Below are 27,263 nucleotides of genomic sequence, written 5' to 3' on the forward strand. Positions count from 1 at the left end.
AGTTGCAAAACTGAAATGCCATTGATTACAACCTCTCTTTATTAGCTGCCCCACCTCTGTTAAAAGGTTTACTAATTTTGCCAAGTTGAAAACAGAACAGAAAAAAGTACCCTGTTTATAACTTCAGTAGAAATTTTAACATAAACTTTTATTTCTGATTTGACAACTCTCTTTTCATCTTCATTTTAAATTGTACAAAACTTTAATCTAGATAAGTCAGAATGTCATTCTCTTTCCCAGTAATTCTGTTTATTAGAATAAATAAGACTTGTTTACAATAAAAATAGAATTTGGATAGAAAGCCAATTATTAAAMTTAAAAGTAAACAAGCTGAAATCACATTAGCTGAAAATGTGATTTCATGACATACCTGCCTAATGCAGAGTACTGGCATGCTGAAATTGTCAACTGCACCATCATTTTTAATGAAAGCACATTTTTGGTGATATTTAGAGACTACAGCGCATCTTTTCCATTTGCATTTTTCAGTATCAAACCTAGTATCTGTAAGCAATTTGTTCTGCAATACTGTTGCGGCAGTGAATGACTTCATCTTTTTTGAGATTGAGGAGACTGATGCTAACTGTTACTAAGCTATTTGAATTTGACCAACGTACATTCAAAAATTCCAGCTAAGTCTAGTTTCTAGTAAAGTTTGCTAGACAAATGAGAATTGCCACTGAGCTAAACAAAGMCCAAGTTTAAAATGTATACAAGTAATAGCTTGACTTGCACTTTTAAAGGCTACATCCTTTCTCTCCCCAGCTCCAGCATTTCTCAAGTGCCAGCCCAAACCACTTCCAGCTGGAATAGCTAAAACTTAAAATACCATTTAATTTGCGTTAGAGATTTTCTTTCGTAATTTGAAATTGAACTGGAATAAAACTCAAATCACTATGTCAGGTAACAGTGCAGTAAAATCAAGCCTAAAGATAAGAATCAAGCTTTATGTGGAAAAATTCTAGATGGAACAATTTACCTCCTCCATATCCCTGCCATCTGTTTATGTTTATGAATTAATACAACGTGGATATTTCTTTTTAAAAGAATCAAAAAGTTGGACAGCCTAGAACAGACACTGTATTCAAGTGTCAAGAGGAAATAGCATGAGGAAATTCCTAATCGTGCCTTAGCAGGAATTAAGTTCCAATTGAAARGTTGACCACCTGGGAAGACTTTTTAAAAGTTAGTTCACATCAGTATGAGCTCTAGGCCTTTAGAGATCTGAATACTCTGTGAAAAGAGTATACAACAATACAGACACACAATAGCTCATAGATACAGAATACTAAAGAAAAATTAGTCTAGAGGATTAAAAAAAAAAAAAAAAAAAGGTGAGTGGACTAAAAAGGGAGGGGAGGGGACACTGTTGCATTCCCCTGTAAGATAGCTATTTAGAGTAATGAATTTGGCCTGTGCCTTGCTTTCCTCAGTTTTGTCCTTTTGTCACATTTTTTGACGAACAAGGTGAGGTTCATGACAGACTTCTCCTGGGGTGAAGATAGGAGGAGGGCCAGTGGCACCTTACTGATACAGAAACTTTTTCATTGTGGTCCAGGGAAGGCCAGCCTTTGTGGAGGTGCTAGGAAATACAGATATGAGATGAACTACAGTTCCATGGGTTTGGTTTATAAGTTTTGCATATTTTCTGGGAAAGAACAAGAAGACTGAAAAGAGGCCCACTTCTAGGGGCATGACAATGCCGCTCTTTTTTCAGAGAGGTAGGAGAGAGCATTTTTTAAAAATCAGCTGCACAGTATTGRTGAGCTTCACATGCAGGACAAAAGCCAGATTTAAATGGACTTTTTCAGTGTAGGGGCTGGCTATTTAAGAAGAAAATACGCTATGCAAAATACATTTGCTTGTTAGTAGCTTTAGGTCTGGAGGGACGGGGTTGGCAGTTAAACACGTTGTTGATATTGAGTGTTACAAAATGATGTGTAAAAGAAACGAGTCACTGCTTAGGTTGAAGCCTGGGTTTGCTCAAGTGATCTARATCTTCTGCCTGAACAACTGACCCTTTCAGTGCTCAGGTAAAGAGAAGTGGAAGCTAAATTGCCCTTGATTTCCTCCAGTGAGTGTTTATACAGTTTAGAGAACAGTGGAATGGACTACCTGCCCATGTAAGTTAGGACAGTATCCTGCAGTTTTAGTAGCATAGAGCTAGACTGTTGTATAAATAATGTGATTATACAAGAGAAATAATAGCTTTATTTCTCCTGCTTTTCATACAGAAATGAAGAGATATAATAAGCTAAGGCCTCTGGAGCGTTCATCTGACCTATAAAACATATAGCATTGTAAGCTGTCATGTTTTGTGGCTAGAAGTGTTAAAATGCTTGCATTCTATTTACATTTTTACAATATAAAATCCAATGAAATTTGACATCTTTAGTTAAATTCTGTTTTAATTTCTCAACAGCAGTGTAGCCCTCAAGTTGTGGCCTATTGCTATCACTATCAGTTTTTCAGTATTAAGGATTGTAAAAAATTCCAGGTTCCAGTTCTTRCAATGAATTATCTGCAGAATAGTTGAAGAACTATGCCCCAAAGCAAAGTTATTGAATTAGAAAGAAGCAAATTTTCAAAGCTATGTTTATTGCTATTGTCTTGCTCTATGAATTGTGGAACCATGATCAGGTACTCCATTCAGTGTAAGCATTTTATTCAATGAGGGGGAAATACTTATAGCAATAAACTTGCACTATGCAACATTGTACCTTGCATTGTATTTTTTGTGGTTAATCTCAATATGGCAGGATTCCTGTCATGTCATAAGAATTCAGCTCCAGAGACTATCAGTATCTGATATTTGATCAGTATTTTAATGCATCTTTGTGTGTCTCCCTTAAACACAAAACTTCTATTAGTACATAGTTCTTGTGTCAAAGATATGTATGTTGGTATATCCATCTCATTCTGTCTTCACTCATAGGTTCTGGTTCACCAAACAATTCTGACGATGATCAAAAAGTGAATAATTTTATAGAAAAGGGTACAGTATTTTTCTTTTYTACAGTCTTATTTTTTCTTTAGTTCATCTTTTGATACACATAGATTGACCTTTTTTATTAAAATATTATTTACAGTGAAGACCAAAAGCAGAAAGTTTTCCAAGATGGTAGCCAATGACATAGGTAGGAACTAGAAAAAATCTGTTCTGTTCCTAATCTAGTGCCTTAATCTATGCAACACTAACCCAGCAGGAAGAAAAAATCAAATTTAATTGCATATTTAGTTATTAATTTTTCATTCTCTATGCTAATTGGTAATTCTGTGAGCTGCTTCTGTGCTAAATACACTGGGTATAATAATTTAAAAATCAAGGATATTGGTGTTTTAAATTCTCTGATCTTACAAATGCACTTTCCTGCATTTTCTGGATGGGTGGAATTCTGATCTGAAATACTAAGAGAGTTCAGTCTATGCAAGTCACAACATTATTCCACTATTTTTGTGAAGGTACAGTCTCTTTGAGAGCATCTRTTTGCTTTAATTTCTTTTACGTGGTATATTCGTAGTTATATGGCCAGATTTCCTTATTAAAATGGTCAAGATAAAGGTAGCATTATGTTTTCATTTAATCATCTGGAAAGGGACTTAGTTATATATAAATACACTCCATTACTGTTCCAGAACTATATTTTCCTTCTGTATCCTGCAATGATACAACACTTTACCAGCTTCAGAACCTTGGGGTTTTGTTTTTATTTTTTTTTAATTTATGAACAAAAGTGCCTTGGAATATGTTGTATGCAGATTATAGATTGAACCCTTTTATGATTAGAATAAAAATTAACTCTGCTTATGACAACTGGAGCTATAAATGAAGCTGAGAGGCTGTGTGGTTTAATTTTGGGAAAAGATTTCTACTTCTTTAACTGGGGTACAGTTAATTTCATTTCAGAATCACTAYATTAATGTTTAATTTTGTTTTCATTTTGTGTATTACTGTGTGGTTGCAATAGGATTTACTTTTGCCTCTTTAGTTAGGTCAAAGAGTTGAATCTGTGTTGCTTATAGTGACACTGTTTGTTAAACTATTATTTTTTAGATTATGTGTTAAACCATAAGTTAAGGCTAGGGAGGAGGAGATGATTTCTTTTCCTGCACCTTGCCTCTGATTAGCTATTTGACAACTTAACTTTTATCCTAAACTATTAACGGTTGGTTCCCTTCCATCGCAATTTGGTAACTGAGAAGCAGAATCATTCAAAATTCGGTGAGGTAAATATCTATAAAATATAGGAGGTTCTTTGGAACCTGAGGCAGAAAAGGAGGGAGAGAGARGAGTGCCCTTGCCTCAGTACTAGGCTGAGCACTGCTTGCAGGAACACATTAAAGGGTAAAATACAGGMGATAGACTGGTCGTTCTGGCAATGGTGATGGTAGAGGAGAGCAGCTCTGAGATGGTGGAAGCCTAAGATGAATTTGAGAAAGTAAAYGTGTCTCAAGAATGTATCAGTATGTCAATTCATCTGTATTTAAAAAACTGAGTACAGTTTGCATTAATATGCGTTAATATGTTCTACTGAAACTTGTACTCAGCTCTTCTAATGAGAAAAAGAGCACTTAATTTTGTGCATGTTATATTTGTACCTGTTGATGAGATAWTGTTTTCCTTTTGTCTGAAGGCCATCTCTTCTGAATTTAACTTGTGCAGAAAAAATCGGRTTTTTGCTCTTTTGTTTTTGACGATGTTTGAGCATGACTTCATCATCTTTTCACATTTTTCCAAGAATATTAATAAAACCTGCCAATGATGATTCTACAGAAATTTTGGTGCCTGTTTCAGCTTGAAACCTTTCCTTTCCAGAGAAAAAGAGCAGTTGTGAATGTTTTTACAACTAAAATAATGTAGCATTTATTTACAAGTCATAGTAATTTCTTCAGRAAGAAGATTAAATACTGAGTTGAGACAACAATGCATTGGACAGTAATTCCTCTCTGTGAGCCCATGTTATAAGATTTATGTAATTTACACAGTGTATATAATTGTTTCACTTGAATTTTTTCAGAGCTTTGAATAGTTGGATGCGATCAAGTAATATTTTCTTCACTGCCATGTTCTATACCTTATATCTGGCATGATTAYTCTGCATGGCTCTTTCTGAACTTAGACTTCAAATTCTTCTGAGTAGCTGAAATATARCAAAGTGCTTTGCCATTTCTTTAGTGTTAATGGTTGCATGTTTTTGCATTTCACTGTTTTAAACTGAAGTCTAGTCAGCTGAACGTGACTGGACAAGGAATTCTGTAAAATGTGTGTGTCACTTACTGTCATCAACTTCACRCTATTGTACAACAGTTTACCTTCATCATCTGTATTTAGATGGAGTTTGATGCATGAAGCATGGATGTGGTTCTCTGCAATGGCATACAGTGCAGTTGGATTACAGTTCCTTCAGTTCTTTGTACTTGCATGAAGTATAACCCATCAATTGGGTTGCAAAAACAAAAAAAAATATAATTTACRTATATAATCTCCATTACTGTTAATACCATTCCTATGTTTTTGTCACATTGGAGCAGTGAGTAAGAGAAGAAGACTTCTTTGAAAGTACTGAGAGGGAAATCTAGCATTTTCCAAAATAATAAGGAATTTCATTTCAGTGATAGGACTCGATAAGGTGGTATCAGAAGATCAACATAAATATGCATGCATTTGGAAATTCAATGTCGTTCTCAGTTTATATCATTTTGTTGTAACTTGYACAGATTCATCTTCATTTCTGTAGATTTGTATCATTAGTGACAGTATCAGACACAAGATTCTTGCTTCATTAAAGGGCCAAAAAACATCCAAGATTGCAGCAGTAGCATAAAAAAATGTAATGGCTGTATCAAACAACATTTTGGTTTACCATGTATACTCTGTTAAGTTCAATTGGTCTTTTGTCTTAGGTTGGGGGAGTGTTGTTTGTTTTAATACTCAGAGGATTGGTGGTGTTGCTGGCTAATGATTCAAGCTTAAAACTGTAAATATGTTGAGAAGGGGAGGGATTGGTGAGTTTGGGGGGGTTTCTTGTTTGTTTTGTTTTTCTTGCTTTTAATTGCATCAGAGGGGAACTTTGAAATATTTATAATTACCTTAGCTATATAGAGATACTTTGTGGTTTTACTAACCATTTATAGGAGTTACAGGAAATACTGCAGCCATTATTAAATGTATACATTTCTCTTAGGAATGGCAAATATTTGAAGCTATACATAATGCACTGGGTTGAAGATGTACAGAAAAATGCATCAAATCTAGATGAACTTATGGGAAAAAAAGGGAAGGAAATATTTAATTTCTGAAGCCAACGTGTCATTCTTATTGAAAGACTTTGTGATTCAACTTCAGCTGAAAGAAAATCTAAGCTATTTTACCTTTATTTTGATCAGTTAGTTATTGATCTTGAAGAGAAGTGTCTGACTAAATGTATCACTATTGATCATATCAGACCTGTAGAGATACTATATCCTCCATTTTTGGAGAGAAACTTAGTAAAGGTACATGGAAAGTATTGCAGATTCTGAGACATTTATTATAAGTGTTCCAGTAGACTRTGTCAAATACTGTTTCAGTGAAGTTACAGATTTTACTTCTTCTGTACAGTTACTCAGTTTAAAAACATTTGCAAATTATTAGCAGACAAATCTAATTGGAGTAGTGATAGTTAGAATTCTGAATTTCTCTRATTCCTGCTGCTAACATTAGTATAAGGTTTTTCACATTTGTAGCATTCTAAGTGTGCAACGAAATGATTTCAGTACTGTTTGAAAAWTTGTTAATACTGTTTTCATAGAATCAAAGCTTAAGGTGCTCATATTAAGTTCTCATTTGCCCTAATGCCAGAGGACTGTTTGTTCCAGAGTGCTTTTTAATATCTTGTCTGATCTAATTTTATGTATATCACGTAGTTCTCTTTACATGCATTCCCTTATAAAATGGTTTCATTATTCTTATGGATATGAAATTTACAGATTTCAGTGCTGTGAGTCTAATTCTTTTTAACTGTCAGAAGTACAATAGTCAATTCTTTAGGCATCATGCAATTGGGTAATTTAATCCCCGACCTCTATATAGTTATCAAACATTAAAATATTTCAATTTAAAATAATTTTGGGATTTGGATATGTCTTAAAGAATACTGGTAAGAACCAAAAGATCATTCTAAGCTGTTTAGATATTTCTCATTAAATGTTAAATTAATTTTGTTTCCTTTAAACTCTCTATTATCTGCCAAAACACAGAGACACTTGACTCCTTTATAATCTTTAGAGGTTTTTTAATAAACAATTTAGATGGTTTACTTAAATAAAGAATGCATGGGAAATTGATCTATAGGTTTCAAATTAATATGTTATTTATTGTAATACATTGCGAGTAGCTTAGGATAACGTACTGCAAATAAAATTTAAGTATTACTTTAAGCCACTGCTTCCTATTGATAGCTCTGACATGTTTCAAGTAACCTTCAGGGTATTTTTTTGATTGAATTAGTTGAGCCTACAATGCTGAGATGTAACATATTATGCCAAGAGAACCTTTCGTATTCTAAATCCTTCCCCATCAAGACTAACCACTGAGAAGTAACTAAAAACCCTGAATATTGGATTTTGGACAGTTCTGCCATAGCATACTTAGTGTATAATGCATATTTAATCATATATATTAGGGAGAGAAAGAATATGAATGTGCATGCATGTCACTCTAGGTTTTCTCCTTTAGAGGAGAATGAAATGTAGGTCTAAGCAAATAGACAACAAGCGTGCCAAGAGTAACAAAACAGCTTCCTAGCTTTTGGGCCTGTATCTCACACCGGAGTCGTGGAGAGGCAGAGTCATGGAGAGGTGCTGCAGCAGCCACCACCGCTGAGAGAGGCATTAAAGCATGTGGCGTGACAGCTGCTGCTTGAGGTCAGCTGCCCCCGGCAGGAGCAGCCGCTGTCACCTTTGCCCTGTCATACAAAGGGAAAAAAGTAAAAAGCSTGACTTTGAGTGTTCTCCCTGTAGATCTTCATCTCATCTTTTTCCATTTCTCTGATCTGTTTCTTGTGTGGTAGAGGAGGTCTAGTGCTGACATGTAGCCGGTTTTGATTCCGAGGCATGGATAAACTACGTTTTCCAAAACTGCTGAAAACCRTAAGGCAGATATGATGAATATAAGCAGTTTGTTATTCCAAATAATATTAGTTGGAAATGATTTAGCTGTTGAAATATTTGTATTTTCTAATTAAATTTTGAGCCACTTTCCTRCTTAAACACAAGATGGCACTAGTGCTATTTAGATAAAATTCTTAAGTTTCCTCTTTACATTTAAATTATTGAGCATTCTGTCACATCAGTGTGTGTTTTTGAAATGCAGTTTCTCTGTAGAGCRCACTAATTCACAACTTTTAGCAGCGACATCTTTTAAGAATTCTTTTATCTTCTTACRCTATTAATAAAAGGGAGAGATAGTTTAGCATTTGTAGAAAGTGATGTCTTGTGATTTGTTTAAACTTACCAACCTTGTTCACACAGGCCTTTTCACTAATCAGCAAAAAAACTAACAATAGGGACTGGCTCTTAGAATCCAGCATGTTTTCCTGTACTTCATATTACCTGTTCCCTAGTATCTTATTTTTTGTCATTTTTTTTTCCTAAGTTGTTAAAGTATTACGTTAAATGTTTCTATTTGAGAAGCTGAAAGTGACTACTCTGGACTTCAAAGTGGCTAAGTTAACTAATTGTTGCTGAGAATAGTTTTATGCGTAGTAAAAGYGGTGAAAAACCAAACATAATTCAAGTTACTTTGTGTGCATACTTAAGCTTGTGTCTAACACCTCAGCTTTTATGATTTATCTGCCTAACTGAGAAAATGAGTCTTAAAACGAGAAGCTTTCACCGCGTAATTCACAGTTCCAGATGAGGTTACATGATCTCTTCAAGCTAGTGTAAATTCCAACTGACAGCAAAAAGAAGGGGCTCCTGGTCACTAGTGTACTGTGGTCTACCATTTGTCTAGCTGAGCACTGATCTGAGACAGGAACTGATCTTGTTGAAAACAGCCCATGGCAGAAAATTTATCTAGATGAGTTTTGGTTATGCCTCACCATCAGGCCAGACAGATGCCAGCACCAGTGCAAGGATGAGGGCAGGAAATGTGTGGTTGGACTGCCCTTTTTGGCTGCAACCTACACTAAAAAAAGAGTTTAAATGACTGGGGCATTGCAACCTTAAAGTAAGTGATTTCAATTTAATTTGAACAGGATATAACTTTGTAACATTGACACATTAAGGAAATAAGAAGATTATTTCCAGAGTCTTATTCTCAAATTTTTGTAATGTATGACAAATAAAACTGTTCAGGTATTCAGATAAATAGTGTTTGCAAATGATAATATAATGAAGTGTCTCACTTTTTCAAGGAGTGAGAGTAACTTTAAATCACACGCTATTCTTGAGCATATGTACAAAACATGCTCGTTCTTATTATCCCTTTTAACTGAAATCATACAGAGTGAATTCATTTTTAGAGAGGAGTGGCAAGATTCAGTCTACCTTATGATTGGTGTTTGTTACAAGACACACTTAAAAATACGAGATTATTTTCAAAATCTGCTTCAGGTAGAGAAGTATTATCCTTACAAGGTAATGAAAAATCAAATGGTATACCAAAAGTCAAGCATGTGGATGGGAATTAAATCCAAATTAAAGCCCATCTTTCATCTGATAATGTTGCAAATGTTTGTATGCTGCCAATTTTATAATTATTCTTAATAATTTCTTCATTCTTGTAAGACTGCTGATGGCATCCCAGATGCTTGTTTTATGCATTTACATTAAAATGTTTGGTGTAATTAAAATTTCCTCTTTTCTCTATTTTAACTCTCTTGGGTTTGATCAGAAAGTAAGGCAGAAGAAGAGTGGATGGGATGTTTACAAAAATTTCAGTGCACTTTATTGCATTAGCCAAGTGTGMATAGTCCCCTCAGGTGAGGGGAGATAAAGCTTGGGTTTGAGCCAAAGCAAAGTTAATCCAATCTGTCAGGTTCTCTCTGATGCCTGAGGGGAAATGAAGTTTGGCAAAAATTGTAAATGTTGGGGGGGAGGATTGATATCTTCCATTTTTCACCTTGCACCTCTCACTCCTAAGAGTCAAGTTCTGCTGTAGTAGAATTCCTGTTAAGTGCTTTAATAATGTAATAAGCAATGATRTATTAAATATTTGGAAAGAGGCAAGTAAAGGCCAGCAGAATCATGTTTCTTTTTCTTTAAAAAAAAGATATACTTCACTTTTCAGCAAAGATGTCCAGGAAGCTAAGTTTGCCAACTGAGTTAAAGCCTGATTTAGGTAAGTTTACATAGTTGATTTTATTTTTATTGAACTGTTTTACAGAATGCAAGTACATTGAAGTAAGAGTCCTAAATTACATAAAATATCATGACTTTAAATTGCATTTATCTCAAGTGTAGAACTAAAATTTTAATTCCACTCTTTTTGGGGCCTCTCAGGCACAAAATCTCATTGCTGCCATCATAAGGTAAGCCTGCAAATTTTGTACATGGCTTATCACACTTTTGTTCTAATTTTTAGGTGTCTGTCATTCTCACTTTAACAGTAGTGCTATGATAGCAAAAGTGGGAATAAACAGGTAACGTATTGTAAGGAAAAGAGCTTGCCTGTTTAGAACTGCCTGGTAAAATTTAAGTTGAAAAATTAGGTATTTTAGGAATAACAGGGCATGTTGAGATTTATTCAGCAGAAAGTTGGGACATACTTTTAAGAATGTTAATTGTCTTGTATAAATGAAATTGTCTCTGTATAAATGAAAATAACATACGGCTGTTACCAGTCTATGAGAATTTCATTTTTTTGAAAAAGTACAGTACTTGCGTAATGAGCAGTTCAGTTGTAAAACTTCTAGTACTAAAGGTCATTACACTGCATAAATAAAACAGCATACACATGAATAGATTTTTTTTTTTAGTTCTTTGTCATCAGAATTTGACTGCCAGCTTGTAGATCAGATCCAGCTCCCCTGCCTCTTTCCCTAAAGACGATGAAGGACAGCTGTAGACCTACAGCAGTAGATGCAGCCTGAATACTGAAAGCTGCCTTCTGTCTGCCACAGCTGCCTCCCCCTCCCGCAGCAGAGTCCCTACCACAACCCCTGTAGAAGACAGATCTGGATCAGACTGTGGCAGCTGCAGAACAGTGTATTTGACAACTGCTGCTATCAGTGGGTGAAGAGTGGATGGGACTGAGATATCCTGAAACCTTAGAATTGGACCACCCTGATTTAAGTTTACAGCTTGCTCCACTCAGAGAAATGTGAAGTTGGAAGGAACCTCCAGAGATCTTTTAATCCATTCCTATGGCAAGGATCCAGATGACTGACTATTTAACCTCTAATGTATGCAATAAATATGTTTCAAGAAAAATCCCAGGCACAAACTTCTAGTGTTTTTATAATCATACACATTTCCTGAATCCAAATTAAATCTTTGCTTCCATATTAACTTAAGTTTTTTCCTTATCTTTCTCACAGTGAACATGGCTAACAAGTGCTTCCTACCTTTTTGTTAGCCAACTTTTGTGGCATTGAAAACTTATGTCATTTTTTAATCTTCATTTTTGCTGATACATTTTTTTACAATATTTAATTCCTTTTCATTTTTTATATGTCATGGTGTCTAAATCTAGAGTGGTTTATGTTACTCCTCTGGATTTTTTGAGTTTTTCTCGTCTTTCTAGATACCTCATGCCTGGGACTGGGGAGGATTCAGCTGTGGCCGTATTGGCCACTTGTCTGTTGACAATCTGTGTGTGTTCTTCTAGTATACTTACTAATGGTTTAAGGATAATTTCAGTTTAGGGTGAATTTTATCAGACCTTGCAAACTGAAAATCACTTATAGTCTTACATATTATCCAACTTCTCCTCCTCCTATTGTTATTTCAGTCCCAACTCTGTTAAATGTTAACTATTTAGAAGCAATTGTCTTCAACCTTTCATGAAGTCTAGAGAAAAGAGGATGCTGAAGCCATTTCAGCATTTTCCACATCATCTAGAATTTGATATTCTTCCTACTGCAATAAGTAAACTGGGGGAAAGGGGGAGGGTTTTGTTGCCATCTCACTTTTGGCATATTCATAAAATACTTTGTTCCTTCCCAATTATAACAGTCTTGCTTGATTTTTATCTGTGCGCACTTTTCTGTACATATATGCATCATTCTATTCCATATACAATGCTTTTAAGTTTTTTAGGTCCCGAAGAAACTTACTTAGGCAATAATAATAGTATTTTTTGCTGTGGCTTTACATCCTGTCCTTTCTCCTAGTGGTATAGTTTGTGCATAGTGTGTTTCAGTGACTGTCAGCTTGCTCATATTTTCTTGGTCATTTCTGTGACCGTGTTTGCTGGCTCTAGGAAATAGCTGAAATGCTTTCTTCACAAGTTTGCTGTCCTTATCACTTTCTCTCATTTCTTTTCTTGGCTTCCTGAACCCAACTCTTCCATGATCATAGTCTCTTTCAAATTACCGTTCTGTCTTTAGATCATTGACATCCTCCTTTCCTCCCTAATTAGCCATAACAAAATCTAAAATATTTGATCCTGTATTTTTCCTCCACTTTCTAAAACAAGTTATCTTCAACATAAACCAGTTGGGCTGCCTGCATTATACCATTGCTTTTCATTGTTGTAATCCAATGATTAAGGTACCATTACCACTAGGTCCTTTGGTTCAGTTGTGCAAGAGAGCTTCATCTTCTACCCTTCTGATTAAGTGGTATACTGTAGTGAGTCATCACCCCATTGCTGCTTCCTTTCCATCTGGAACTAATCCATGAACAAGCCATAGATTCTTTCTTGACTTCAGGCTAAATAATATGCACTAATGCAGTTCAACTTTTTACCCCCTGTTCTCTTTTCTGAGTGAGCTATCCACTCTCCAGAATACCAGTACTGTCTGACCAGTTACTTGGGGGTGTTTTTTCTCTTCATTTCAATACTTCTGGCATTTGTACACATGCTTGTCAAATATTCAGCCAGTTGCAACTCAAGAAATGCACATTTAATTTTATGTCTGTTACAATAACCTTTATTTTTCTCAGGAAAAGGGGAAAGATCTTTATTCAAATAAGGCATGGAATGGATTTGACTCTTTTCCACTGTTCTTAAATGTAGAAGATTAGGATGTTTACATCTGAGCTGATTTACCTAGGTTCCTTTTATAATCCTTGGATTTACATTTGACTAGATTTGGTCAGGAGAGTAGTATTTCTATCTTTGGAATGAGACAAGTCTCATCTGAGAAATTYACTGTTTAAGTCGACTAGAGGTCTGTATTTAATCAGTTGAAATATAGCTTGTATGCCTTTTTGAATGTATTTCAGATGCTTTACAGAAATTTTTGCGGCAATTTAGTGAAGTTGGCATAGTGGCACTTCCAGAAAGTATATAGTTATTGTTATTTAACTCAATTCTGGTAAAGAATTGCCAGTTGCATCCATACCCTACCCAAATATCCAAAATAATAATCTTCATTTTCAAATGTTATGATGTAAGTTATATCAAACTTATRCAAGTAAGGGTTGTCTTGTGCAAAAATGTTGGAATCGTGTTGGGAAAGTAAAGTTTGCATTAATTCGTGAGTGCCTAGATAAATTCAGAAGTGTTGGCATGTTAAATATCACCACATGTACAGACAATACATAAAAATAGTGCACAACTAAAATGAAGCAGCAGTTAATACTAGAATTCACCCTCTGTTCTGATAATCTTATTTGCTAAACAATGAGTGAGACTTCCTGAAAAATTTATGAATACCACTTTGAGCAGTATTCCAAATGGAAATCTTCAGATTTGCATACCTGTGCCAGACAGCATTTGGTAGCATTGCATACTTGACTTACTAACAGTTCAGGTGTATGTAAATAATCTACTAGAATTCCTCACACAAAATTTCGTAAAGTTGGACAATGTTATTGGGAGTCATTACAGGTCATGACCCATTGCTGTCTGGATGTTGCTCGGGTTCTTAAACTAAAATAGTTGCATCTTCAGATTATTAAACCATGTGAGCCAACAGCTCTAATCTGATCTATCAGCCAGAAAGATAATCAGCAAGGAGGCTTGTAAATTTGTTTTTTAAAGGACTCCTCCTGTTCAATGATGACTGTTATTGTTTGTCCCAAGAGGCAGAAACACACACAGCAATAGTTCGTGACAATTGCCTAATGGCTACCCCTGAAGTGAAAAATTGGGTGTTTTGTTCAGGATACAGCTTAGAAAATTAGGCCAAAATGAGAGGTAATTAAAGAAGTAAAGTACTAATAAAATAAAAATCAGTAGAGTTCATAGTTAATATGTACTTCATGCTAAAAACAAAAGTAAGTCTGATTTTTCTTAATCCCTATGTTTTGACRTGATTTTTAATTAATACTGATTTGTTTTCAGATGTCAAGGACAACTCTTTCAGTCGATCCCGGAGTTCTAGTGTTACTAGCATTGATAAAGAATCACGCGAGGCAATTTCAGCTCTTCATTTTTGTGAGACTTTCACAAGAAAGGCTGATACATCACCTTCCCCATGCCTTTGGGTTGGAACCACTCTGGGTACAGTGCTTGTCATTGTGCTGAACTTACCCCCAGGAGGCGAGCAAAGACTTCTTCAGCCAGTAATTGTTTCTCCTAGTGGTATGTACAAAGTAGACGGGCTAAATTACTTTGCTAGATTATCATTGTTGACCKTGATATGTCTCTTATTTTTTCCTGAGGAACTCTTGTTCTCGATTATGGATTAATTGGCAATTAATATATAGTTCATTGATCTAGCTAGTAGAAGTTAGCAATCTAGATTGATAACTTGATTACGAGAGTTTTAAATACAGTTGTAAAATTTAAAATAAGGTTTTATATAATATAARAATATCACTTTAATGCGTACTTGAAAGCATGATATCTAACTTTAACATAGTACATGACAACTTTTAAACGGAGATAGCAGAMGAGTATTTTAGGTGCTTGATTTTTAATCACAAGGTAGGAAACTTTCAACTTTACTGCATCATGAAAAGGGAATTAAGATTGTATATTTAACAACTATTATTAAATACCAGTGATAAATATTCCTTTGGATTCCTGTAGGACATCTTGTGGCTTGTATTTCTGAACCACAGCAGCTGATTTCATAGCAATTACGCATTAATGGTTTGCAAAATGCTGTACAAATAGGGATATTATATCAAATATACTTTGTTAGGCATAGATTTATCTTTCCTACTACCACTGTGTCATGCAGCATATGCTGCATACTTCCCCTTTAAACTGAGATGTTTTCTGGACGTGCAAATTGCAATGCTAAATCTGATTGGAATTGTTTGGCCACTAAACTGTATTTGATTTGTGTTTCTCTAGTATGGGCTTGGCAATAGTAGTCAGATTTAGTAATGTTTTATTGTAAAGGCAAGGCTGCAGACAGAGCAGTATGTTGAATCCCTGAATCTGCAGCTTAGACCTTGGAAAATACTGCTTTGTGTGATTTCTTTTGTACTTAGTAAATGTTCATGTTTCTACTTGGATTGTATTAAACACTGGAGTAAAATAGTAATGAAAAATACCGGCCTGAGATACGGCACACAGAGATGTGATTTAAACAGTGATGAAGCAAAACTCTTTTCGTCTTTGATTTTATGCTAGAGAAAATTGGACTAAAGTGAAAACTGCAGAACAAAAAAAAATTGCTTATTTCTTTGAAGAAAAAGGAAATGCTCACCTTTGACTAAYAGGATTTGTTGTAGATACTAAGCACACAGTGTACCCTTCAGGAGGGAATGAAGTGAGTTGTATTTGTGACACTGAACTTTAATATGAATATGCATTCCAGCTTGGTTCTTTTAATAAATGTGCACATTTCTGTTGAGGTTAATGGAGTGTATGCGTACCCTTAGCCCTTGAAAACAGATTTAACGTTTTCTTGCRTAGGTATGTGCTCTTGCATGTGCTTCAATGGTTTTCGGATTAACAAGAGGTTTTGGTAAGTCTGAGTTTTGTTACAGAGGCAAGTCTCAACTCTTATTTCATCTTTCTTTTGCTAGATTTTTTTTAAAAAGAGTATATGTAGCTTGAAAGACAATTTAGGAGAACTATTTTAGAAATCTGCTCAACTTCTGTGTCCTAGGAACCATTCTGAGGCTAAAAGGGGCGATCTTGAGAATGGCTTTTCTGGATACRACAGGATCTTTAGTCCCACCAGCACATGAACCCTGGAGAGAACACAATGTTTCTGAAGATAAAGATGAAAAAGATAAATTGAAAAAGCGGCGACCTGTCTCAGTGTCCCCCTCTTCCTCTCAGGAAATCAGTGAAAACCAGTATGCAGTGATATGTTCTGAAAAGCAAGCAAAAGTTATCTCACTGCCATCTCAGAACTGTATTTATAAGCAAAACATAACAGAGACTTCTTTTGTTCTTCGTGGAGATATAGTGGCATTGAGTAACAGTATCTGCCTTGCATGTTTCTGTGCCAATGGACATATTATGACTTTTAGGTAAGACTGTTTAATAGTAAATTAAATATTTAAAACCAAAAATGAGCCTTTATCTTCTAGATAAAAATTTTCCTTTTTYATAAAAATATCAATAAAACAAAGAAATGTTCATTCATTCAAGTTGATAAACCTTAAAAATCTTGGAAATGGTTAATTTTAATTGTATATTCTGGTTTATTAGCCCTTTAACACATGGACAAGGTTACTRTTTTAACTCAAGCTATCCTGACTTAACAAGTGGAGAGAGTTCCGAACATGTGATATAGGTCCTGGAACTGATGAAAATTGTTTCAAACACAAATTTACTCCTTTATGGACAAAAGGACCTTGAAGCAGACTCTCACTTACCACAGCTCAGTATATTTTTGTGAAGCTGCTTTGGTGCTGTTTGCTTATACTCATGCATGAAGTTTTTTGTTTTGCAGYGTAGCCTGCTCATGTGTCAAAGGCCTTAAATTCAGGCTATAAAGGTGAAGATTAATTGTTAGCAGTTGTAGTATAGGAATGAGTCATCTAAAATAAAGGGTAGCAGTAATGATTTTAAGCTTATGTAAAGAAATGTTTGAAGGTACTTATACATCACCTATGTAATTTTTACCTATCTTTTTGCAAATCCTATTTTCTTCTGTACAGCAGTAGAAAAAAAAATTGTRTATAGCTATATCCTACATCTACATTTTCGTTTGCCATTACTCATGAATGGATGGGTATGGAACACTGCATTATAAAATTGTGCCAGTAAAACTTATAAAAGGTTATTTTTAAGGTTGTGAAATCAAGCATTCAAATGAGGAAGTTCTGTAAATAGCTACTCACTTCACAAAATCACTTCTTCAGGAAATTGTTAGGAATAAAACTAAAGTTCACGTATAATTAAAAATAACTCTTGGTTGTTATATGTGTTGGTAACTCAATATGCTCTGTATTCCTGCATATGTTTTAAACATCTCTTGAAAATGCTGCTCATCTTGCCAGTAGAGCATCATGTATTTGAACATGACTGACCTTTTGTAGTGTAGTCTTCTCTTAGTCATTTTCCGAATATAATAATGTCCAACATAAATGTAATTCTCCAGATATTTATGTAAATAATTTCTGTATTTACAGAAGTCTTACTGTGAAATATTTTAGAGAAGTTGGAGTGCATTTTTCCATCAAAGTCTAATATCTCCTATGGGAGCAATGCAGATGAGATAATTTTCATGTATGAGAGGGTTCAATTCTTTAAATTTGGAGGAGTCAAAATGCATAAGCATGTCATAGGAAATCAGAATATCAAACACATGGCTGTGGATCTGGTACATCTAATATATTTGTTGCCCACATTACACTTAATGATTATACTCAGTCTGAGCTTTTGTTTTAAACAATTGTAGTTCATGATTCTTTAAAATAAAAAAAATCAAATACATAACTGATGCAGTGCTGTCTCCTAGATGTGGATACAACCTGCAACAGTGGCCTCTGGAAAGATCCACTTCTCCACCCTTCAGTTATTTTGAAGCCCTGTTGTAGCACTCCAGTGTCTATATTAATTGATGTATTTTATTACTGGTTTTTTAGACTTCTATACAGAAGAAGAAAATTTTGAGTACAGCCCACAGATAGTGATAATTAGAGTTTTCTAGAGGGAAGGAAATGCATGGAAGAAGGGGAGAAGAGAGACAGAAAGGAATGAAACTACAGGGAAAGAAGAAAAACAGCAGTCAAGGGTAGTTTGATTGGCAAGCATTATTTTTTCCTAATTGAAGCTGARCTTAATAGTTTTTAGCTATCATAAACTTTTTTCCTCCATGTAAAACCCGTAGAGAGTTTATTATGTTTAGTGCATGTACATTACAGAGTGCATACACTAAATTAAATCTCAACTGAGTGCTAGTATGTCAGACTTGAGGAGAAAATACAGTGGATATTTTTTCTAGAGAACGAGTAAGCACTTCCAGTAAGGAATATCCTTGAAGTAAATTCGTTTTTATCACTCTAAACTAAATCTAACAAGAATTGGTATTGTTTTGCARTTTGCAAATTCTTTGAATTGGTGGTACCATATTAACATATTATGAAAGACATCTCATTCTTCCTTAATACCATTAACTTTGCAAGTCGGAAATCATGAGGCAAGTAATAATTAGCAAGCAATAATTTGGGAAATTGTTTTTTTAAAAAAATCTTTTTTTCTTCCCCTTCCAAACCAAGGTCCCTACATTTTATCTGCCATCTCCTAGCACTTTTCAACTAAAACACAGTAGTTTCAAAAAGTCCAGCATGCTGCATTTATCCCCTCTTATCCCTCTGGTTGTGAGATGTTTCCGCAGCATTTTTGCATGGAGTCACAAGCTTACTGCTCCCCAGCTGCCCGTGGCCAGCCAGGAGCCAGCCTCAGAACAGGCATAGGTGTATTAGCGTAGCCCTGGGCATGAGCAAAGAGTTTCTGCTCAAAGTCAGGGAATTTCGGATTCAGTGCGTGCCCGTGGTAATACTTCCGGTGAGTTCAGAGTAAAGGTTTGCAGGGCTTGCCCGCCTCTGCAGATTTGCTGTGAGTTACTGCAGGTCTTTGAAGCTTCTCAAGTACATGCAGCTATAGCTGGAAATATGCAGAGTTGTTAGTAATATTATAAGAAATGGCAACACTATTTGGGGGATGGGGAGGGGGGCTTGGGGAGGATGCGCGGGGAAGGTAATCTTTCAATACACAGACAGAACCAGCAAACGGAGTGTGGAACTAACCTGGTCTTCCTATTAATCCATGGGTGTGAGAGCAATATGTGAAAAGTGTTTCCCTCCTATCTGAGACAGTCTTTTGGTTATGTTTGGTTATGTATGTCAGCTGCCAGGGTGATCGACGTATTGGGATGCTTAAAATAAAAATGACTGCAGAATAAAACTCTTAGTTTTCTTTCAAAAAAAAACATAAAAGATGTCTTGAGTTTTCAGATGCTTCTTTTTAATCTATGCTCGGAAGCCCTAGTTTGCAAATRTTAGATGTTTCTCTTATAAACCATATTTTGAACAGATCTGTACATGTTTTGCTTTTTAATCATTTCAGCACAAAAAAACTTCTTATTATTGAGATTGGCATTGAGAACTAAACAAAATATTCAGAGTTGAAACCAGTTTGAATTATTCTGAAAAATACAGACAAGGTTCTTACTGCTGACAGGTTTTATAATTATTCTTTCTTACAAAGTGAAAGATACTTGCAGTCTACCGTCCATCTATATGAACAGTTGATTTCTGTAGCTGTGGATCCATTGCTACAGGYTTCTCCATCAATATGCAGTATACACAACGCTATGGTATTGATTACCATACACTGTAATGAATGCGAGAATTAATATTTTCACTGCCTTTTAGGCGACAACTTGCATTTATACTTGTTTTTTTGCTGCCTGTCTAAATCTTCATTTTTGAAAGAAACCAAACACTAGTATTTATGTAAAAAGAAAAGCTCTGTTTTTATTAAGCAAGTTCTTTAAATTAAGTTTCTGCAAAAGGCTGTGTTTCTGTACAATCTATAATTAAAATCTCAGATTTTACTGCGTATCTAAGGTGACAAGTTTTTAGTCTTCTGTGTTCATGTTGGCCACTGATGATAACAGGGCCACGGATCTGCGTAGCTTCCTGCCTCTTCTGCAGATCAGAAGTTCGAAGATAGTCTGCTAACTTAAGTACCTGCTTTGAATCGTTACAATACACAGGGAAGTTACCTCCCAAGTGTTAACCACTCTGTCAGCCCTCCACTGACTTAAAAAGGCTCTTCTGTTGTGGCACCAGAGTTTATTAGAACAGCATYAATTTCTTCTTTGAAATGGTTATTTCTGGTGGCAGCCGCGTTGGCTTGCCAAGTGAGGGTCAGACTGGTGACCGACCTGAGAAGACGTGACTCGCTGCTGTGAGGTGAACTTACTGGGCTCTGTGTCAAGTTGCCAGAGCGTTGTGTCGTATCCAGGTATTCCCATGGAATACTTCTCAACTGATAACAAAGTTAAACAGGACTTGCCATTCTGCTTGAAGCTGATATAAGTACCTTGCAGATCAGCTAACGCTGCAGATTCATTTAATACTCTGAAAACGCTGTCACTGAGGTCCTGCCTGTTCTAAGTGGTATAATGTTGTGATTTGTCTTGAAGCTGTAAGGATGTCTTATGCCTCAGTCAATCCAAAGCCTGGCAGTCTCCTCTCACTAATTCACTCTTAGGAATATTGCTACTTTAGATACATGCAAGGCAGCCAAGTTACTGCTGGATGGTGGACTTCCAAGGCAATAGTGCTTTTTATTTCACACCTGTAGAATTGTTTCTAAAGTCATGTTACCTGTCCTACTTCCTGTCTGTCATAAGTGAAATATGTTTCTAGGAAGCAATCTGTAAAATGTAAGCGTAATTTTTAGAAATCTTTAATTGTACATTAGGGGAGGGAAAAAATTGCTTATTATTGCTGTTACTTTCTCCCTTTATTTTTTTATTGCTTTCTGCTTCATTTTGCCCCCTTACTCTTTTTAGTCTCTAGGAATAATAATCTTACTCAGATGGTATCTGCAGAAGAAGCTGCTTAATATATTATTGATGCTAGTGCAGCTAAGCTCTTTTGTAAGTTCTACTTTTACAAAAATTTCGCAGGGAATATTTCTGAGGTAATGGTTCGCTTTAGATTCTATTTAACAAGACATTAGGTGATCGGTCATTTCTTATTTCCATTTTTTTATTACCTTGAGGGAGAGGAATGTTCGGTAGCAAGAACATTGTTACAGCCTGGGTCTGCTGCATCTGTTCCTCAGTAGCTTRCTGCAGTAAATACTGCAGTTAGATGTGCAGAAACAGAAAATACCTGGTAAGCAAAATTTGCTTTAAGAGATTTTCATCTTAAATACGTAGCCAACCAAAAAAGGAAGGACATGAATTTGCAAAATTGTTGTGTTTAGGTTACTGAATTCTGTTTCCCTTTTAAAATATCTTCTGTATGTATTTCCAAGTATTCCCTAGCACATTCCTTCTGACTTTATTTTTAGTCAAGGCAGAATTATTCACCTGAGAGAAGAAACAGAATATGTAATTATATGTAAAGGGGAAAATTCTTGGCAAATACTTACTAAAATACTTTGATTATTGAGTAATACTTCAGTTGTATTTGTTTTGCATGATTTAGAGAACCATTTAAATGATACTTTCAACTGCATTTGTGACGCAGATGTCCAAGTTTCATTTCTGAGATGCTACCTTGAAGATTTCATATTTATTTTCTGAAATCTTGTAATCGCATTACATGATGTCCTGTTTAAGCTGCACTTACTCRGACAATGGAATGGGTGTATGGAAAATGATACGTTGTGGTTTACAAATTGCAATGATTTGATCAATATTAGACAGTCTTGCTATATTTAATGATTTTTTAATTCTTTCCTTAAGTTTGCCAAGTTTAAGGCCCTTGTTGGATGTATATTACCTGCCACTCACAAATATGCGGATAGCCAGAACATTCTGCTTCACCAATAATGGACAAGCRCTCTATCTTGTCTCACCAACTGAAATACAGAGGCTCACCTACAGTCAAGAAACTTGTGAAAATCTTCAGGTAATGAGTAAAAACAAATTTACTGTCTTCTAACATAAATATCCCCTGAAGATCCCAGTTCTAAATTCATGATGCTTTCACAGTAATCGAGTTTGTTGAAGGCCAAAGTATATCATACTTTAATTTTCCCACAGTGTAGAGCCTGATTCAGAATCAATCAGTTTCCCTGATTGTACATTGTACTGTTTTATCCCCCRGTATTTGAAGCATAGTTCCTTACACAGTTTCTTTTTTATCTGTATGAAGTGTTTAATGTGTGCAGTTAACAAAGCTCCCTTGCGCAATTGCTGCGGGTGAAGGTGCACACTGCTTTCGGTGGGAAGTGCCACCTCAAGGTGCTTAAAGGCTCTAAAAGATTCTCAACTGTGCTTCTATGGGGAAGCTGTATAAAAAAATCCTGAAATAGCAGAAAGAATCTGCTTTCATACCACTCATAGATATGAGTATTTGCAGGTATAATTTCAACAAAAGCAGGTCAGAAGTGTTGCCCAAATTGTTAAGGGGAAAATACAGCTATGCTCAGACATGCTTCTTTGCAAATAGTGTTGAGCTAATAGCTTGTAACTATCAGAACAGATGGTTCTGACAGATTTCCTAATCTGTTTTTATTTTTTGCTTCAGAAGTAGCTTTGTCTACTGCAAATCCAAATGCTTATTAAAGCATTTTCATTTTAAAATTCAAATCCACAGAAATCTTTAAAGTGAAAGACTGTTCCATTAATTTGTGCATGAAATAGTTTATGCCTTGTTGTGTCTCTTCTTCATTTCAAAGGAAATGTTGGGTGAGCTCTTCACTCCTGTAGAAACACCAGAAGCACCAAACAGAGGTTTCTTTAAAGGCCTATTTGGAGGTGGGGCGCAGTCACTTGACCGAGAAGAACTCTGTAAGTTTTTAGTGTTATTTAGTATTCTGGTATTTCCACACAGGGAGACTGGTCAACCATGAGGAATGTATTGCATATATTAGTATAACATTATATTTGCAAAGATAAAGCTAAGAAGGAAATGAGAAGAAATACTTTTTCAGTTTTATATGCTGCGCCTCCCCTCTTTTATCAAAAAGTAACAGAAATTTGTTACTGTTTTCTTACAGGCTTCTCTACCTTATTTATTCAGGATAGGATGATAAGATATTAAATAGGACAGCTGATCTGATTTTTTCTTCGTCTTTTAAGTGTATGGCACTGCCCATGATTTGCACTGCTAAACTGAAAGAGACTAGTTCTGGAAAATACTTTTTTAGACAGTGACAAAATGAAAATGCTACTCCAGTTCATTTGCTGGATTCTTCATTTGATTTGTGAAGAGATGGCTTAGGAATGACAGTGAGGACAAGACTATGTGGTAGTTCAATTCAATGCTCTTTTGTAGGATAATAGAATTCAGATTTGGCCAAATTTTTATTGCTTTGTCGTTTTCTCATTGCTTGTTTTATTTCAGCTTTATTAATCTTTTATTGTCATTATACTGTTCCCCTTTTCACAGGAGATGTTTGAAATGTTACCCTTGAAGCAGGCAAGGCTCCTTGCCAGTCCTTTCTTTTATAGGTTCTTTTGATCTATCCATTAAAAAAATTAATCTTTACCGCTTATGCCTGTACATGTTGAATAAACGATGTATATTTAGAGTTTAAAATTTTGTACGCATTTATGTATGTGTAATAGTTTGAAACGCTAGCAAAGTTCTGTATTAGAGAAACTTGTATGTTAAAGTTAAACATTTAGTCAGTATGACTTAAAAACTGCCTTTTCATGGCCACAGAAAAGCACAGTTGTAACTTCAGAAGTTATCTTTTTTTACTCGATGTCAAGGTTCCACCATTTTACGCTGGCTTTTCYGACCTATTTTTAAAGAGGTCACAAATATTTCTTATAACGCAGTCTAAGGAGGTTTTTTGTGGCTTTTGATAAAAAGACCTGTTTTGTCTCAAACTTTCAAAAAATTACTGATGAATGAAGTAAAAACCTAATGAAAATAAGTTCATTGAAGGTTAAAAGACATCTGAAACTGTCTTTAAAATAGAAATAGTTAAGGTAAGAATCACTGCAGGATCTGTCTGCAATATAGGGAAATAGTCTGTTGCCTTTTTGTGTGTTTTCAATACTGAGAATTTTTATAGTATTAGTTGAAATGAAAATCATTCTTTCTGGAAGCGTGAAATCAGAAAATCCTAAAATATTTCAAAAAAAACTTAGCTATGTGAATATTGTTATTGCTGTAGGACAAGAAAGATGTAAACCATATTTCTAAAAGTAAAAAGAATTCAAWTTTTTTTTAAACAAGATGATTTGGTTTGATTTTCAAATATTAAGACACTTTTTTGGCCTTCATTCAAAAAAATACTGTAGAGGATACAGTTCRGCTCAAGATTGACACCTCCATTAAGCATTTAGAATGAGCTATATGCATAACATCTAATTTTGAGCAAAGGAGATGTAGTCAGCATGGTCACTGAGTCAAGAGAGCTGCTCAGGTGACCAGTCCTGGGTCCTTACTGTAGGATGGAACCAGTTGTTCTTCTACCTCTACTGCCTTTACATGGTTTTACATTACTTATTTATATTACTCATATTACTCCTTTTTTTTTTTTTTTGAGATGACTTTTGCAGTGTCTGTAATGGGGACATAGACACCTAACTTTGGGGTATCTGAATTCAAAATTGAACTCCCACCATAAGAAGCTTCTGCTAGTAGGGTTATACTGGCTAGATGCATCAGCAAAGCACTTCTAGAGTTGACCACAGCTTGTATTAGAAAAGTTCTCTTGTTTTGTTGGCCTCATTCCCAACACCCTCCCAGTGAAATGAGCTGTATTGTAAAGAACTGTATCACCAGCGCAGTTCTGTTGGTACCAGTGATATTAGCCAGCGCTGTTGTGAGAGTTTTAATTCCACACTTGGGCTGTGAAGAAGTCACAGTTTTATAAAATTGCTGGAAACTTTGAAATATATTTTCAAATCTCAGTTTGATTAAATGCCCTCCAGTAACTTCAAGCATCAAGTGCTCTTTGTAGCCACAGTTACGATTTAGTGATTGGTGTCCGTGCAAAATAACCACATCTGTTATTTATAAACTGGTTACTGTGATATTCATGTAATAATGATAGAAAACCATATTGTTCTGGTTTTGCTTCTTTGCAAATGCCTCTAGTTGGAGAATCTGCATCTGGGAAGGCATCAAGAAGTCTTGCCCAGCATATTCCAGGTCCTGGAGGTATTGAAGGTGTCAAAGGAGCTGCATCTGGTGTAGTTGGGGAATTAGCACGAGCCCGGCTGGCACTGGATGAAAGAGGACAGAAACTAGGAGAACTGGAAGAAAAAACTGCAGCCATGCTTTACAGTGCTGATTCTTTCTCTAAACACGCTCATGAGGTGAGTCCATTGTATGTAAAAGTGAGAGCATTCAACTGATTCTATCTCAGATAAATACAAATTTTGCAACTGACTTTAGCTGTAATGCAAATTAAAAATATCAAAAGAGGAAGGCAATATCCTTGATAATGGACACTTGAGTTTTATCTGTCAAATGTAACCTCTAATAGTTAAGTATTAATTTAACAAGTCCTTGCTGTTCAGTATGTTGGTCTGAAACATAGCCTCAGTGGCATGTAGACTTGCAAATATTTAATAGACTTGCTTGTTATTAAATAAGTTACTATTATTTAAAGAATGTGTCACTGATTTAGGTGTATTAAGGGTAATGCTCTGTATGTCATTCCTGTGAGTCCTTAAGAAAGATCCTGAATGCAAATCCCATGAATCTGAAATAATTTCTTCCTCAGTAAGTAGAAAGGATAGCTGTTCCCGCTGGTGTTAATGTAGATCTCTTTCCACCCTCCAGCAGGAGGTGCAGCCTTCCCATCCTCTCAAAATTTGTCTTTTTATCTCCAAGTCCATAAGATCAGCAGTAAGGTTACCATTAGAAAATCCATTACACTGATCCCTCACTGTTTGTAGTTTGTAAGCTTGTAAGCTTTTGATTTGTTTGTATCATTGTACCTCTTGATACATTATAGAAACACTAACTAGAAATGGGTTTTATGTTTGTTTTTAGATGATGTTGAAGTACAAAGACAAGAAGTGGTACCAATTCTGATGACCCTCATCAGTTATATCTGCATAATTTTGTCCTGATGAAAAAATCTTCTGTTTTTCATTGATTTTTGCCAGGACCATTGAAGTTTAAAGGAGCATTTATCATTGGATACTGTTGTTTCCTAGCACAAATCACACACTGTTTTACCTCAGTCGTGGCTTTAACTGAGGAGCTTTATATTTAAGAGAAACACAAACAAAAACTCGAGTGTTTCTTTGSTGTTGGTTAGCTGAGAGTTAGGAACAGAGCAGGTAACTTGAACGTGTAGAAAAGAGGGTAAAAGGAAAACGTAGTGTGAGATGGGCAGGGGCAATGCAGGATCAATCCTGTGTTAATATTTCATATGCCAAAAGTTTTTGTGCTATTGTAATTGCTGCCAGTGTTATACCCTCCTGTGAGGAGAGGCAATAAATCAGGGGTCCAAGAGCTGGAATAAGGTTGTTTGTCTTACTGGACAGTAGCTGACATATACCTACCCTCTCTAGGACTTGTTATATTTACCGTTGTGGTTGAAGAAGAGTTGAAGTTCGCTGTCATTTCTTTCATCAGAAAAACTGGAAGCTTGGAAGATTTCATGTTGAAAATTGTATATATAGTTGACCTGTGCATAGTCTTTTCTTGGACCCCTGATCTAGTATTCTTGTATTCACATCATATTCTGTGAAGTGCAAAACAAGAGGATACACAATTTTTGCATTAAAAAAGTCAAGTGATTAATATGACTGGAATGTGTCATGCTGGGAGTTTTCATTTGTGTTATGATTGTGCAATGTGAAATGTGGCAACATCTTCATTGTGGTGAGAATACTTCAACTTCTGTTTATTTAAATATTAATTTTTGCCAAAAATAGTTATTGGTTCAGTTTGTATAAGATTTAGAATTGGCTGTGGGTTCCATTCATGCTGTGAATTTTTATAAATGTTTAACAGAATGTATCTTTACAGCCATTAATTAAAATAGCTGAAATAGCTGCAGGTTTCGCTTAAAACTTAAGTTATAGATGCCCCTTTAGTCCTTTACTACCAAATCAAATAATCTTGGACTCAGGTTTTCAAACAGTTTTACA

General features: G+C 35.4%; 1 protein-coding gene across 1 annotated transcript in view; it reads left to right on the top strand.

Annotated features, from left to right (window-relative positions):
- STXBP5 (syntaxin binding protein 5) overlaps positions 1–26,918 on the top strand; it is a 241,811-nt gene extending 214,893 nt beyond the window's left edge. The window contains exons 20-28 of the mRNA XM_085310828.1: positions 2,936–2,995; positions 3,090–3,137; positions 10,274–10,324; positions 14,438–14,677; positions 16,161–16,530; positions 21,936–22,101; positions 22,874–22,985; positions 25,252–25,472; positions 26,155–26,918. Of these exons, the coding sequence (XP_085166954.1) occupies positions 2,936–2,995; positions 3,090–3,137; positions 10,274–10,324; positions 14,438–14,677; positions 16,161–16,530; positions 21,936–22,101; positions 22,874–22,985; positions 25,252–25,472; positions 26,155–26,196 (1,310 nt within the window). The 3' untranslated portion in view covers positions 26,197–26,918. The remainder of the gene's footprint in view (positions 1–2,935; positions 2,996–3,089; positions 3,138–10,273; positions 10,325–14,437; positions 14,678–16,160; positions 16,531–21,935; positions 22,102–22,873; positions 22,986–25,251; positions 25,473–26,154) is intronic.
- Positions 26,919–27,263: the final 345 nt, after the last annotated feature.

The sequence above is a fragment of the Rhea americana genome, unplaced genomic scaffold, assembly GCF_003343005.1.
Source record: "Rhea americana isolate MKP2758 unplaced genomic scaffold, rheAme1 scaffold_108, whole genome shotgun sequence".
Classification (NCBI taxonomy): domain Eukaryota; kingdom Metazoa; phylum Chordata; class Aves; order Rheiformes; family Rheidae; genus Rhea; species Rhea americana.